This window comes from Schistocerca cancellata, chromosome 2 (genome assembly GCF_023864275.1).
Source record: "Schistocerca cancellata isolate TAMUIC-IGC-003103 chromosome 2, iqSchCanc2.1, whole genome shotgun sequence".
Taxonomy (NCBI): Eukaryota; Metazoa; Arthropoda; class Insecta; order Orthoptera; family Acrididae; genus Schistocerca; species Schistocerca cancellata.
The window spans coordinates 215,086,394-215,103,471 of record NC_064627.1 but is presented as its reverse complement, the minus strand read 5'-3'; the positions used below and the strand labels follow the sequence as shown (position 1 = coordinate 215,103,471).

The 17,078-nt window shown below is 37.3% G+C and overlaps 1 protein-coding gene across 4 annotated transcripts in view; it reads left to right on the top strand.

Moving 5' to 3' along the window:
- The window catches only part of LOC126161543 (dual 3',5'-cyclic-AMP and -GMP phosphodiesterase 11), a 386,751-nt gene that overhangs the window by 326,254 nt on the left and 43,419 nt on the right, over nucleotides 1-17,078 (top strand). For all 4 annotated transcript variants that reach the window (XM_049917471.1, XM_049917470.1, XM_049917469.1 and 1 more), the window contains 4 exons: nucleotides 1,383-1,446; nucleotides 6,205-6,339; nucleotides 8,178-8,278; nucleotides 13,083-13,182. In XM_049917471.1, the coding sequence (XP_049773428.1) occupies nucleotides 1,383-1,446; nucleotides 6,205-6,339; nucleotides 8,178-8,278; nucleotides 13,083-13,182 (400 nt within the window). The remainder of the gene's footprint in view (nucleotides 1-1,382; nucleotides 1,447-6,204; nucleotides 6,340-8,177; nucleotides 8,279-13,082; nucleotides 13,183-17,078) is intronic.

Sequence of the window (17,078 nt, the reverse complement as noted above, 5' to 3'; positions counted from 1 at the left end):
TCTTTTTAAATTTTCTAATGTACCTGCCCGGTTAAGGGATCTGACATTCCACGCTCCGATCCGTAGAATGCCAGTTTTCTTTTTCCTGATAACGACGTCCTCCTGAGTAGTCCCCGCCCGGAGATCCGAATGGGGGACTATTTTACCTCCGGAATATTTTACCCAAGAGAACGCCATCATCATTTATCCATACAGTAAAGCTGCATGCCCTCGGGAAAAATTACGGCCGTAGTTTCCCCTTGCTTTCAGCCATTCGCATTACCAGCACAGCAAGGCCGTTTTGGTTAATGTTGCAAGGCCAGGCCAATCAATCATCCAGACTGTTACCCCTGCAACTTCTGAAAAGGCTGCTCCCCCTCTTCAGGAACCACACGTTTGTCTGGCCTCTCTACAGATACCCCTCCGTTGTGGTAGCACCTACGGTACGGCCATCTGTATTGCTGAGGCACGCAAGCCTCCCCACCAACGGCATGGTCCATGGTTCATGGGGAAGGCAGGGAAGGCTACAACACTTTAACACCCTTCCCAACTGAAATAGTGCATAGTGGAGGGGTGGTTACAATGTCATACTGATAAATGAACTCATACTCTCAAGTTCTTACTAAATTTGACTCAATTTTTTTGATTACTGAAATAATGATGAAACAGACTTTTTTGTGAATATTTTTGTTGTTTCTTGTCATTTGAATTTCAGGATTATCCCATCATCTGATGACCATATAATAGATATCTACAAGATGACTTTGAAATACCAGTAATGTACTGTCAATTGAAGCTTAAGCTTCATAAATTAAAAACTTAATGCCAATAAGAAACCTGACAGGCATAAGGCTGAAACTAATTTAGATTGCTGAAGTAAAATTACATTCCCTTTCAACCTGTGAAGTTTCATCCCATTTTCTCCTCCCCTTCTTTACTGTTTCATGATGTGTGTATCATTTAGCAGAATTGAAATAAACAAGATGTAACAACAGCTTGACAAAATTATTGAGTGAACCCCAGTGACTGTTTATCATGAGAAACTGCAGAAACTGACTTTTAAAAATTTTTTAGAAAATTTCAGCAAATTTTTGTTCAGTTACTCAGTGTGCAACAAGTTATAAAATTTAAAACATGTTGTTGGAAGTGATCCAGGTTAGTTGAAGGCTAGAAACTGAACACAGTTTTATTTACTCAAAAGAAAACATATGTATGTGTTTGTTATGAAACTGTGTTTTTTGCTTGATGTCAGAGAGGCAGACTTCGATGTAACGTTATTTCTGAGGGTGATGATGGGGATATGGATATTGATAAAAATGCCTAGTTATTTGTGTAGTTATGTTACAATGATAAGGGTTGGATGCTACTGCATTATGTCTTACCTCATTTCTTTCTTCTTTCAGTCCATTTGAAAGCAGATTTCCTATCAACATTGGCATTACGGGTTATGTTGCCACTACAGGTGAGGTAAGTAATATTCAGCAGCTGCTGTACATTTGCTGTTACATTCTGGGTGTTCATCACAAATATGCTGAGAGGAACTGTATCCAACTGATCATTCATAAGTTTTGGAATCATATTTACAATATTTACAAATTTTACAATTTTTGTTGTTGTGAACTATGATAGAACCTTACTGCTATACACGTGAGATAACATTACATAAACAATTAAGATTTTTTTTTAGACCCTGATATTGTCAGGATAGGCCACCACTAAGCATGAGAAGAATGTTTGAAAGGTCAGTTTTACCTTCAGCTCACCGCTTAAGTTACTCTGACTCCTGTAATACTATTGGAGTTATTTCAGTTCACGGATTATGTCCACAGAGTATGTCACTCAAGAATGTCACTCGTTACTGAACACCCAAGAAGAAACTTTACATTTATGTTTAATATATAATAATGATGATGATGATGATGCTCACTATACTTATGTGAATTTTACTATCTATTTTTACATGTGCAACTGTTTGTTTATATTTGATCATGATAAGTTATGTACCTTTTCAGTTGACACTTGAAATAACCATGGAAGTATAAAAGTGATGGTCTCAGGTACCTGCTATTGTAAAGAGGAACAGCCCAATTTTCCAAAGTCATCTGAATGAATTGTGTGCTGTTCTGTTGTAGATGCACTGTGTATAATGCCAACAAATAACTGTTTCAGTATATTTGTAATAAGTCAATTAATTAGAAACTCACATAGAAGTAATTGAGATAAATGTGTAATAACAACAGAAATAAACTGATTCAGTTAATTCTTAAATGAAAAAGAAGAGTAAGAAAAAGGAAAATATAGGTAATAAGAAACATAGGGAGAACATAACATTATTAGGAAGTAAAGTGAAATAACAGAGAAAAAATGTAACTGAATACAGTTGCAGCAGAAGTTGAAAATGGTAATTCCAACTAGGCAGTAATACCCAGAATGAGAGAATAAAGGAAACAAACAAACAAAGAGAGATAAAAATGAAAACAAGAGTATCATTGAATGAAAGAAAGACACTAACTGCAGTTGAAGAACATCTGTAATTGATGTTTCCAAGGAACGCATTTTCCCAATTTTCATGCTACAGCTACATCACTCTAAACATCATTCTTCATCTTAATCAGTCACTGCCACCACTACCACCACGTGAAATCAGTGTCATGAGGCTACTTTTTTTTAGTGCTGTTCTGCAATATCATTCACATTTGATTAATTTCTACCTCTGATTAATATACTGCACCCATATGTTTTACTTCTCAAGGTCCTACCCTCTCATGTCAGTTTAGTGTTACAGTCTCATCTCATCTGTGTACTTATCTGCTGCTTTTTTAAAAAAATTTACTTCTTTTGTTCCCCTTGTTCATCGCATTGTATATTCATCATGTTATGTTTGTGACAAGGGTGTTTTTACATCACAAATGAAAATGTGTTCAAAAGATTTTTTACTTATTCCCCAACCATGAGAACTATTTCGCTTAGGAACATTACCATATCTGATTTTGACTGCCTGAAAAATAACATTGTGTATTTTTGTTTTATTACAACCTTGAGGATCCCCTGAGTATCATCTACCTATTAGAGATGGGCAAAACTGTTCTTTTCAGAGATTGGATCAGAACTGTTCACTCCCTGAAATGAATTAGCTCTTTTTCATGACTCACCACTCATTTACAATAGAAAATAAATGGAAGGCACATTGCCCTTTAAACTTGGTTTATTCCAGTACTATACCTGTATTTTGATCTTATTTGATCCTATTTTGAAGTAACACAGATAATGAGTAAGAATTTTGTATTGTTTATTGAAATTTCCACGATATGACAAAGTTTTGGATTATTGATTTATTTTGCACTATCGTGGTTTTTTGGGTGATCGGAAAATGTTGTAACTTGAGATTTACATTAACAATATATTTGGCTATAATGTATTAAAATTTCATTAACCTCATACAAATACATCACAAGCCATATATTTTTAAAGTGAACGTTTCCTTCCGAAGACGCCTAAAATCGCAAAATCCGTACCAGAATAAGAAAAAAAAATATAAATTTGACTGTAAAACGAAAGTGCTGCATATAGCCTTACGCAGAATAAAACAAGGAAAATATTGGTGTATCACATTTTGCGATACGTTTATCGGTTCGCTCGTAATTAAAGCGTAAATTCGAGTGTCCATAATAAAAATCCTATAGTAAGAGGAGTCGTCAGGAACCTAATCTAATCAGTTTAAACAAAGAAAAATAAAATAAAAACAATTGATGTATACATAACATAATAATGTAATATACATAGCGGTATTACTATGAAGAACAATATCCAGTAGAGACGAACTCCGATGCAGAGGCGCTGAGTCGAGCAGGTCGAGCCGCGAGCTGTATTACTGCGTGAGCTGAGACCGCAGAGACCAGAGTGACACCTGAGTCGCTTTTCTCAACGCTCTGGCTAGAGTCGAGACGGTGGGGCGAGCGTTGAGCGGGCGAGTTCCGAGGGTGGGGGGGAGCGGTGAACTCACCCGCTCCGAGACAAATCGTCCGTTCCCTTGCGAGCAGGTTGTTGCAAGTAGTTCCTATGTTATCCGCTAGGTGGCTCTCTGTCCTGTTGCTCGCATCAACTGCCCAGAGGGCAGGACGTGCGACTGAAACGATCGCCGACAGAGTGCGATGCGAAGTTACGCTGCGCCAGACACTGCAGGCGGCAGACGACGCACAGAGACGGCACGGCATATGTGAAACACAAAATCCAATGGGGCACTGCACAATGCAGGCAGCCAAGGTAGAAGCAGGGCAGAGGCCAGCGCTGGCTGTGTTGTGTGGCGTGCACTGTGCTCTGACCAGCAGAGGCGCTGCTGATATGCTCCGTCTCTCTCTCTCTCTCTCTCTCTCTCTTTCTCTCTCTCTCTCTCTCTCTCTCTCTCTCTCTCTGCCGTGGGAAACGTTTGGAGCTACCGTTCTTTTTTTCTGAATCACTGATTGTTCACTCCTTTGAAAGATGCAACTCTATGAATTAGTTCAAGAGCGGATCCCCCATCTCTACTACCTATGGAACAAGAAAGTAAATCTAATCTAATCCTTCACAATTACATTCGGTATTACTATTTCGTGTGTCCACTGATTTGTTAGGATACACTCGTATGATGTTACAGCCTCATACACAACTGATTTTCTACATGTGTGTGTTTCAGGTAGTCTACCTTCCACATTTACTACTTCTTCCCTCAGTTATGCCCCTTAACTCCACAAAACATTAATTGTGGATTCTTCAGCTCAGATGTTGTAGCTTCTACCAAAGCCTTTATATTTGGTGCTTACAGATTCACTATCCACATCTGTGTGTGACTAAGAATAAGACACATGTCAGTGAACATTGATTGAATATAGCTGATGCAGCCTACAGCTTTCATATTTGAATGTTATTTATTGAAAATTTACTTAGGATTCTGTAACGCATACTGTAATTTGGGTTCTTACTTATTGATAGATATTTAACTATGTTGAATAATGCAGCCCCTACTATAGTATACAGTCCATAGTTCCTGCATATCTGCCTTTGCAGATGAACATTCTGTTTTGTGTTTCAATTAGATTTAGGATACTAATTGCCACTTCACTTCACATCACTGCTCTTGTTGGCAACAGTTGAAATATATAATAAGTTATTTTACTTGTATAGCCATGTTTTAGCGACAGTCTGTATATTTGTCAAGATTGCAGCATAATTTCAGTTTTTTGTGAACTATTAAAAATTGTCAAAGAATTCATGTAATTTTTATATGTAGTTAAAATATATATGAATACACTTTAATTCTATGTGTATCATCTAATGTGAACATCTTTTGTCTAAATGTGTGAAATTTTGTGGAACAGAGAAGTAAAATAGCCATAAATTTTCTCAAATTGCAGAGCATATATTTTGTGAAGCCCCAATAGAGCCATCACAAATGATGAATACAGCTTTTATTGAAAAGGGTCGTACAGTTGTTGCGTGGGGCTCTGCTAGAAATTAATGTCTCCAGAAAATAATTTAATAAAATGTTGTGTTTGAAAAGGTACTGTCTAACATAAATATCTTATTGATAAATATATATTTCAAAAAAAGACATATGAAAATTACTGTGTGTTGAATGAAGATGATGTTACTCTGAGGAAAACAATTTTTTATATTGTAGACTGTACATTTATTATAAAACACAATATGTTGCAGATAAAATGTGAGACACTTAGGAAATTGATTTGTATGCATTTTCTTTGTGCCATGTCGCTGACTAATTATAGTTGTTTTCTTTAGTGTGAAATCACTTAATCTTAATAGGGAGTTGTAAAACATGGGGAAATGAGCCATAAGGACATTAAAGGGAAGAAAGGTACACATAAGTTTGTTGTCAGCTACGACATATATGCAACAGATATAATTACTTATAGGCTGTAATTGCTTTATTATATATAAGGAGATTGAAATAGGGAGTCCTGAGAAACTGATATGTGTTAAAATGTATGAACTTTACCTTTTGAGAAGTACTGTCCTTTCATGCAAAGAACGGCTGTTTTAAAGAGCTTTTCCTTTAGTGTGTGTGTGTGTGTGTGTGTGTGTGTGTGTGTGAGAGAGAGAGAGAGAGAGAGAGAGAGAGAGAGAGAGAGAGAGAGAGAGAGAGTTTATATGTATGAAGATATGCAGTGAAATATATAATGTGTGAACATTTTGAAATATGAGTATTAAGGAAGGTAACCCTTGTTTCAGACTGTCAATATTGCAAATGCTTATGAAGATGACAGATTTGACCCTTCTGTTGATGAAGGCACAAATTTCAAACATAAAAGCATTCTGTGTATGGCAATTAAAAATTCTTCGGGTCAAATTATTGGTGTTATACAGGTAAGTTCCACCACATATTCTTTTAGCAAAGAGTTAATAATGGCTGCCTAGGTAAATGAATATACCTATGTTCCAATTTATTCATGTCTTCATTCTGCTGTTTCCTATCCAGTTTCAGTTTACTGTATCTTGCTTATTTCTGTATTCCTCTAGCCCATTTTTCTATGGGTATGTTGCTCCTTTCTTTCTTCATCTGTTTTTGAAACAGTACTTTCTTGTTTCCTTTACAGGTAGAGATTAGCATTGTCTTCTACTGAAGATTTAGCTATCAATAAAAAATTTTTCATTAGGTTCCATTTGCAACACAACAATGTGCACTATTCAGTACAGTAAAGAAGATTGTTATTATAAGGGCATTCAAAAAGAAATGAGCCAGAGGCATAATTACCGAAACCTGTAGCTGTATGTTAAGAGTACTGACCCTGGCTGTAGAGACACTTGTCCCACTATGACACAAGGCGGTAAATGGCTGTCTCATAAAATTCCCATGGCTGCAATGTGAACCAGTTCCGCACATACAGCTGGACGTCGTCATCCGAGGTGAATCATTTGCCCTATAAGCAAGGGGACCAAAAATGGCATAATCACAGGGAGAGAGGTCCGGACTGTATGGAGGGTGGCCAAGAACCTCCCATTTGAATTTCTGCAGGAGTGCCGTGACTGTGTTGGCCATATGAGGCACTGCATTGTCGTGGAGCAGAATGGCCCCATGGGTGAGATTGCCTGGTCGTTTTGATTTGATCACTTGTGAAGGGTGGTCAAAGTTTACGAGTAATGCTGGGCATTCACTGCTGTCTCTTGATGCAGGAAGTGAATAAGAAGGGGGCCATCTTTGTCAGAGAAGAATGTCAGCATAACCTTTCCTGCACTCGTGTGGACGGCGATGTCCAGCTGTACGTGTGGAACTGGTTCACATCGCAGCCCTGGGAATATTATGAGACAGCCACTCACTGCTTTGTGTTACAGTGGGCCAAGTGTCTCAACAACCAGGGGCTTCTAACATACAGGTATTGGCTTCTGTAATTATGCCTCTGGTTCGTTTCTTTTTGAATGCTCATTATACATTCACCCTATACCATATTACTGACATTAGAACAGTAAATCATATGAATATTCATGTATACATGAGAATATAATTGGTGCTGTCTTCTTAATGAAATATTTAGAAATTTCAGGAGCTTAAGAACTTTGGTATATTATTTCTGTATTTGTTTGACAGTCACCTTTTTATTTTCCAAATATTTTTGGCAGAAATTCCAACCATTTTGGAGTCTTTTGTGAGGACTCCAACTGCCAAGTAAAATTAAATAGATATAAAAACCTGCATTGGTCACAAAGCACTAATTTTGAACAGTTTTGTCTGACAGCATGGTTGACACAGACTAATAGATTTATCTTTCTATGGTTTAGACTGTGGGCTGCTGTTTATTTGAATGAAAAAACCCCCTCTCACACATACATGCAACATTTCTTTGTGTCATAACTTCATTCACAGTATTTAATGATGCTTGTCAGTTTTCAAGAAAGAAATCTATCATTAGCTGTGGTCCCTATTTGTAAAATTCAGTGTTATTTCCTGAGGACCATCTCTGCTTTATTTACTTATTTTTATTTTATTTTATGCAGTAGCTATGTTTACCAAAGCATAGCATATAGATAATATTTTTCAAAGACACAAATGTAGGAATAATTATGGGTAAACTCTGAGGGGGGTCCTTGGTATGATAGTTCAACTAAATTTAAAGACATTTTATTTATTATCACCTTTTGTATGATTGATATACTGATGCAGGAAACTTCAGAACTATACTGATTAAGAATTGGACATGTTGTTACAGCTCATCAACAAATTCAATGACCTCGCATTTACCAAAAACGACGAAAATTTTGTCGAAGCATTTGCAATCTTTTGTGGAATGGGTATACATAACACCCACATGTAAGTACCAGCAATTTATAATTCATCTCTTTTTGTTGTCCTTATTAACTTTATAATATATTGCAGACATTCTTCAGGCATAATTTTTTTTAACATATTACTACTTTAAGTTTAAAAAAGTATGAACTGAACAATAATAGTTGAAAATAACAAGCTTAGCACTTAAATTAGTAACAGTTATAGTGGTAGCCATGGTGGTGGTAATAATGAAATTTTTGGTCTATAACATAATATATCTTAAAAGTAAAACTTCTTCAAAAACATTAATCCATGGATTGACTAAGTCTCATACATGAACCTTTGCTTCTTATGCTCAATAATCTTATCACCCAGAACCATCAGAACATGTCTTGTGTCCTCACATTCAGCCAATACCACTCTCTTTCTGTTTAAGATGTTGTAGACTCCACTTGCAATGTCAAATGGCATACCTGTAAGAAAAGATTGGCTAATAATGGTTTAAATCATCCACTGCTGTAAACTGGCTGCTTATATGCAGTGCTGAGTTTAATTGCCTAATCCAACTACCTGCATTAAGTGCTTTGCATATGTAATTATTGTGTCCTGATTCTTGTTGTGCTGAATATTTCTTGTGCTCTTAACAGAGATTACTCCTGTGACATGAGTTTTGCCACTGGAAAAAAAAGAATAACATAGGTATAAAATGCTTCAAACACACAACTTCTGATACTGAAGCATGTCTGAAAAAGAGTTATTGTATTGGAAAACCACAGAGATGTTAAAAATGCTTTTTTGGCTAAGAATTACGTGCATATTGGCAAATTTTTCATGTGCTTGTATTAGCTGATGATGGAAGAGATGTGTCACTTGATTTATTTCAGAGGCCCATTTTGATGTCTTTGTTATCCAAACACTCCACTTGTTGTTTTCACTAGTCTAATTGATGAAATGGATGCATCTTATTATAGTTTAGCTGATTGTTTTGATCACTTGTCATAAGGTGCTGTTTGATGAGGTGCAAAATATGCTGTTTATCTTGCCTGTGAGGAATGAGACCAAAATTATATGGTCTTCCTTTAGTATGTTCTTCTAGGGTAATGTGTCATGTTATGTGATACAGTTAGCAAATATACTGTGTGTCCATGAGATCATTTCATCACTTCACTTTTTGTTATATTGTTGACATTCCAGTTTTGTTTCCTGTTTGCTAGTGTAATTGAATTGTTCTTTAAACTGCAGCAGATTGAGCTGTTAATTGCAGACTCTTCCATGACCAGTAGCTATTTGGCTGTTTTGTTTTCATGTGTGAGATGTCATCACTGAAGTGAACACGGGATAGTTGTGTTGGAAAAGGCCACTTGATGATATCAATAATGGTTCGAAGCCACAGCAGCAGTGTTAATAGAAAACGCAATTGTGAGTGATGAGTCGAAATATATTCAGCAACTGACATTCATTTAAGCTCCAGCCATTAGATGGAAAATATAAATAGTGTGTTCCAAAGTACAACTTCGGATGAATGATCACTAATTTTTAGTATTTTTGCCTGAGCCATGAAAAGACAAATTGCAGGGAGCAACAACATTCCCCAAATATGTTTTCTGATTTTGGCAACCAGTTTTTCATTGATTTGTGTACATTTACCTTGTGCTTCAATACAATTAATTTATTTATCAGAAATATTATGTGTGATGGTGGCAGAATCTTTGTACCTTTATTTAAAGACAATAAAGCACTAAAGCCAAATCAACACATGCATAAATATGTGATTACCTTTTTTTTCCCTCAATCAAATGTGCTTCTATGCCATGCTCCATTTGCAGCCTGTTTCAGATCCTGTGGATTCTGGAGAATTGGAAAATATATCTACACTCATGCTCATAAATTAAGGATAATTGCAGAATGTGGTGCCACAAAACGTGGCGCTACACAAAAATGGCGCTAATAGTGTAGGCACATAGGGAACACACACAACACAGATCTGTAAGTCCACAGTATTGGTGATAAGTTGAGAAAACCGTCCCAAAACACATGTGCTACAAAACGCCACTGTTTCCTGCACATTTACCCTGACATTAATACAGGATATGATCACCATGCACATGTACACAGGCCGCACAATGGGTTTGCATACTCTGGATCAGGTGATCGAGCAGCTGCTGGGATATAGCCTCCCATTCTTGCACCGGTGCCTGTTGGAGCTCCTGAGTGTCTTAGGGGTTTGAAGATGTGCAGCAATATGTCGGCCGAGAGTATCCCAGATGTGCTTGATGGGGTTTAGGTCCGGAGAACAGGCAAGCCACTTCATTTTCCTGATATCTTCTGTTTCAAGGTACTCCTCCACGATGGCAGCTCGGTGGGGCCATGTGTTATCATCCATCAGGAGGAAGGTGGGACCCTCTGCACCCCTGAAAAGGTGGACATACTGGTGCGAAATGACATCCCGATACACCTGACCTGTTACAGTTCCTCTGTCGAAGACATGCAGGGGTGTACGTGCACCAATCATAATCCCATCCCACACCATCAAACCAATACCTCCATACAGGTCCCTTTCAAGGACATTAAGGGGTTGGTGTCTGGTTCCTGGTTCACACCAGATGAAAACGCTGTGAGAATCACTGTTCAGACTATACCTGGACTCGTCCGTGAACATAACCTGGGACCACTATTCCAATGACCATGTACTGTGTTCTTGACACCAGGCTTTATGGGCTCTCCTGTGAGCAGGGATCAGTGGAATGAACTTGCAGATCTCTGGGCGAATAAACCATGTCTGTTCAGTCATCTGTAGACTGTGTGTCTGGAGACGACTGTTCCAGTAGCTGTGGTAATGTCCCGAGCAAGGCTACCTGCAGTAATCTGTGGCCGTCTGTGGGCACTGAATCGTGAGATATCAGTCTTCTTGTGGTGTTGTACACTGTGGACGTCCAGTACTGTAGCGCCTGGACACATTTCCTGTCTGCTGGAATCGTTGCCATAATCTTGAGATCACACTTTGTGGCACATGGAGGGCCCGTGCTACGACCTGCTTTGTTTGACCTGCCTCCAGTTGCCCTAGTATTCTATCCCTCATAACATCATCAATATGTGTTCTTTGAGCCATTTTCAACATACAGTCACCATTAGCATGTCTGAAAACGTCTGCACATTTACTTGCTGCCCCATACTCTGACATGCACCAACACACCTCTGCGTATGTGGACTGCTGCCAGAGCCACTGTGCGATGACCGCAGGTCAAATGCACTGCATGGTCATACGCCGAGGTGATGTAAACATGCAAACCGCCCACCAGAGCATTGTTTCACCATGTATCAGCATTATCCTTAATTTATGAGCATGAATGTATTTTAGATGTTTTTTCTGTTCTGAATTTCTCGCCTTACATTTTTAGCATTTCTCTGCGTGCTAATTGTTCGAATGTCTGGACCCTTGTCATACTAGAAGCCAGACCTTTTCTGTCTGAAAATATTTTTTAAAAATTAATTGGTGTATTTCTTCTTTTTGTTTTTGTGTATGCTTTCTTTTTCATCTTGGCATCATTGCCTGACTGACTCAAAGTTTTCTTTGTTTTATTCACACTTTTTTGGTTGTCTTAGTACCAATATTGAGTATCTGTTCAGTACATCTTCCTGAAGCCTTGATCATGGTTTCCTGATATTGAAGCTTCAGAAACTGGCAAAACAATTAAAAATATTTCAAGGGACTACTGTGTTATAAAATGTACAGAGAAATTATGAATGTATCAGTAATTTTGGAAGTGATGTTTAAAGTGAAATTTTTTAATATTCCACCCCCAGAATACTTTCGCCTTCATTGAACTGTACCTGAAAATAAATTTTGTCTGGGAAAACTATTTAATGTGGTAGTTGATATCAACTTTTCATCCTTAACAAAAATTCCAAATAGCCACAAAACTTCTCTGAGCCTCCTATGTTAAGTTTTGTGCCAGTGTAAGAATAGAAAGAATAGACTCATGTTCCACCTGCTGGTGTACGTGGTTCAGAATTATTAACTTCAGATTGTATAGAAGAGCCATCGCAATTATTGATACTGGAATTAAAGTTCAATTTCACTGTCACTGTCACTCCAAATGCGCCTAGAATTTTTTCCTGTATGCATCAACAATCTCACGTAATTTTCTAAGCAAATTGAAATTTTCTCCAGCTGTACAAAATAGAGTGAAAAACACATGCCAGTGCTGAAGTATAAGTAGAATCCAAAGGGGAATCAGAAACATCAACACGAGGCCATAACACCAATGATACTTAAATAATGTAGTAACAGGTACTAAAGGATCAGGATAGAAATATGGCTATGCACGTTATTGCATCTGCAACACATGGATACCTGAGCAGCATGTCCAAACATGTTTGGGAGTGACCAGGCAGAGTAAATAAACAAGTCTACAACATTGTAGGAAAGATACAGACCTCCACATTAACTGGGAATATTTGCAGAGCTGGATGGGAATGTATCCACAATGCTTATAGGGTTAGTAGCCATGGCCTAGTGGGACCGATGACCGTAGCAGTCTTGTCCCTTTAATCCCCACAAACCAACCAACCATGGCCTAGTGATCACTTCCAAAATGAAATATTAAATATATAGTGAAATGAAACATTGAAATACTGAAATTATGTTGTAGTGTGGCATTGTAACCTAGAACTTCGACTTTCTAAAAAAAAGCTCATGTAGACAATCTCCATAAAAATAGTTGCCATTATATTTCCTTGAGTTGTAATTATATAAGACCATGTCAGTCATTACACGAGACCATTGCATCACATCTCTTGATAAACTGTGTATTTTAAATAATGCGTTGGATGCTTACTGTTACAGGTATGAGAAGGCTGTCATAGCTATGGCTAAACAAAGCGTAACACTAGAAGTTCTGAGTTACCATGCTTCTGCTTCACTTGAGGATGCACAGAGACTGAAGGTAGGACATAAATTTGGTATGCTTCTTGTTTAAATGATGTGAAAAGCTTCTGTGCCATTTTCATGTTTATAATTGTGTAATATTTATTCAATAAAATATGGTATGGAAGCATTAACTATCTTTATTGGCCAAATTTTCAGACTACTCTCTGTACTTGATTTGTATCTGTTAACTGGCCGGCCACTGTGGCCGAGCGGTTCTAGGCACTTCAGTCCGGAACCACGCTGTTGCTACGGTCACAGGTTCGAATCCTGCCTCGGGCATGGATGTGTGTGTGATGTCCTTAGGTTAGTTAGGTTTAAGTAGTTCTAAGTCTAGGGGACTGATGACCTCAGATTTTAAGTCCCATAGTGCTTAGAGCCATTTGAACCATTTTGTATCTGTTAACCCTCAAGCAGGCGTGTCCTTGTATAAAGTGCACCAACCACAAATAAAATGGTTTTACATGGTGTCATTGCTGTTTCAAAATTTTGAACCTATAGCTGACAGTGATAAATTGTGTTCCCATATGCCCAAGTTAGCGGTAGTGGTATAAAATACAAAGTGAGCTAGATGAGAAAAAATTCATTATTTATGCAAGAAAAAACCCAGATTATGAGTTACCAGCACAATCTCACAATGAGGCAGTTGTCTATGAGATAATTAGTAATAAAATAAATTGTTGCCTGTGATCTGATGCAGATGTGCTGTTTAATGCTTTGAGTGAGCCATTACTGTCTCAGGAACACCTGTCCATGGCAACACAGTGATATAAGAAAGTTTTGTTTCATTTCTGTTTAATAAAGCAGTGCTTTAGCTGATATTATGTAAGTTTATTTTATTGTTGTTTAATTAAACTATTGAAATTGTGATTTTGCTAATACATATTTACCTTGGTAACACAAAGACACCTGTTCTTAACTTGTGCACAAAGTGCACCATGCGCCTGCTTGTGTTACGAAAAACAGTGCACCTGCTTGAAGGTTACAAACAACATTTAAAGAAAGAACAAAACAATAAGTTATAAAATAAGAACAGCTCACATATATATATGTCAGTAGGTATCGTATGATTTTTTGAAGCCTTTTATAATGAGTCGTATGCCAATATTTAATCTCTCAGTAATATCACATCCAGTTGCGTCATAATAATCTTTTCCAGGTACATCTCCCAGGTGACACAGTGCCTTTGAAATCTTCATTATCAAGAACAAGACATACATTACCATAGTGGTGGATAAGCTCTTGTATATCTTTGTCATAGAGTGTTGCTGCTAGTGATTTCAGTCAAAACTAAGTTGCATTTTGAAGTTACAATCTGTGAAATGCTGTGATGATGACTGTTTTTCCATGATATCAACATATTCACTAGGGACAAATTGAATCTGTGCAGACAATAGAAAACATGTACTATTTGAAGCTAGTTAAGATTGCCCTTATATAGATAGCTGTGTATGGAGCAGTAATGTCATGTGACAAAATTATTCTGGAACCCAACATGACATGTTGTTTGTTTCAAATTGTTCTTCCAAAGTTCTTAGAATTTCACTGTACAGTAATCATTTGAATGCTTGGACTCATGTCATACACTGAACCAGAAGTAGACAATCTATGTTTGAAAAAAACAGGCTTTTGATTAATTGGTGTTTGTATTCTTTTTGGTTTTGTGTTCACTTTCTTTTACATCTTGCCATCATTGTCTGACTAACTTATGTTTTTCTCTGCCTTACTCCCACTTCATTTCCTGAAATTGAAGTTATTTAAAATGGAAGACACAGTTAAAATATTTCAAGGAAATAAAGTGTTGTAAAATATACAAAGTAGTTAGGAATATATCAGTAATTTTGTGTGTGATGTGTAATGTCCAGAATACATTAGTCTTCATGTTACTGTACCTGACAGTAAATTTTGCATGAAGCCCCTTCTTAATGCAGTACTTTAACAAGTTTTTGAACCTATGAAAATTCCAAACAGCCATCCAGTATCTTATTTCCTACATAACTTCTCTGAGCCTTATATGTTTAGTTTTGTGCCAGTCTAAGAACAAACACTAAATTGAAAAGATGATCATTTCTTCAGAAATGGTCAAGTTACCATAGATGTAATTTTACTTTCAAATTTGTTTGCAGAAAAGAATGTAAATCATTTGATTACAGCATTCATGAACCTACAGAAAGTCTTTAACACTCAGCATGGAATAAACCATTCAAAATTCCATGGAGACTAAGGACTGTATGAACAGAGGACTAATCTACAAGGTTTCCCACATAAAACCAGTACACCTCATGTTCTAGATTCAAGTAACAGTGAACTAACTAAAAAAGAATAGAAAATAGTAACATTAAAAAAAACATGGTGTTACCCATCTACAAGAGATGCTGGAAGTGGTGGCCATGAGCTCCCAGGCATCACTGACTGTGTGATTAAGTTAACAGCAAGCAATGCAACTAGAGATGGTTAATCAATATGTGAGGCATACTGGTTTTATGTGGGACACCCTGTATAATACTTACAAAATTGCAATGGAACAATACAGACCTAAAATTAAGGAGAATTCATTCATGCTTATCTGGTGTATTAGCTATATGCTGAATAAGAAATGAAAGGAGAAAATGGAATTTTATGAAAGGGAATCGAAGGCCACAGATTTGAAATTGAAGTCATACCTGTCAGTGTCATTGATGGGCTGAATGGTACATAATTCTAAATCTACATCTACATCTACATGATTACTCTGCTATTTGCAATAAAGTGCCTGGCAGAGGGTTCAATGAACCACCTTCATGCTGTCTCTCTACCGTTCCACTCTCGAACAGCATGCGGGAAAAATGAGCAATTAAATTTTTCTGTGCGAGCCCTGATTTCTCTTATTTTATCGTGATGATCATTTCTCCCTGTGTAGGTGGGTGCCAATACAATGTTTTCACAATTGGAGGAGAAAACTGGTGATTGAAATTTCATGATAAGATCCTATCGCAACGAGAAACGCCTTTGTTTTAATGATTGCCATTCCAATTCACGTATCATGTCTGTGATACTATCTCCCCTATTTCGAAATAATACAAAACGAGCTGCCCTTCTTTGTACTTTTTCGATGTCATCTGTCAGTCCCACCTGATGTGGATCCCACACCGCACAGCAGTACTCCAGAATAGGGTGGACAAGCGAAGTGTAAGCAGTCTCTTTGGTAGACCTGTTGCACCTTCTAAGTGTTCTGCAAATGAATCACAGTCCTTGGTTTGCTCTACCCACAATATTATCTATGTGATCGTTCCAATTTAGATTATTTGTAATTGTAATCCCTAAGTATTTAGTTGAATTTACAGCCCTCAGATTTGTGTGACTTATTGCATAATCGAAATTTAGCTGATTTCTTTTAGTACTCATGTGAATAACTTCACACTTTTCTTTATTCAGGGTCAATTGCCACTTTTCACACCGTACAGATATCTTATCTAAATCATTTTGCAAGTCGTTTTGATCATCTGATGAATTTACAAGATGGTAAATGACAGCATCATCAGCAAACAATCTAAGATGGCTGCTCAGATTGTCTCCTATGTCGTTAATATAGATCAGGAACAATAGTGGGCCTAACACTTCCTTGGGGAACGCTGGATATTACTTCTGTTTTACTCAATGACTGTCCGTCTATTACTACAAACTGTGACCTTTCTGATAGGAAATCACGAATCCAGTCACACAGCTGAGGTGATACTCCATAGGCACGCAGTATGATAAGAAGATGCTTGTGAGGAACGGTGTCGAAAGCCTTCTGGAAATCTAAAAATATGGAATCAATTTGACATCCCCTGTCGATAGCACTTATTACTTCACAAGTATAAAGAGCTAGTTGTGTTTCAAGAATGATATTTTCTGAACCCGTGCTGACTATATGTCAGTAAATAATTTTCTTTG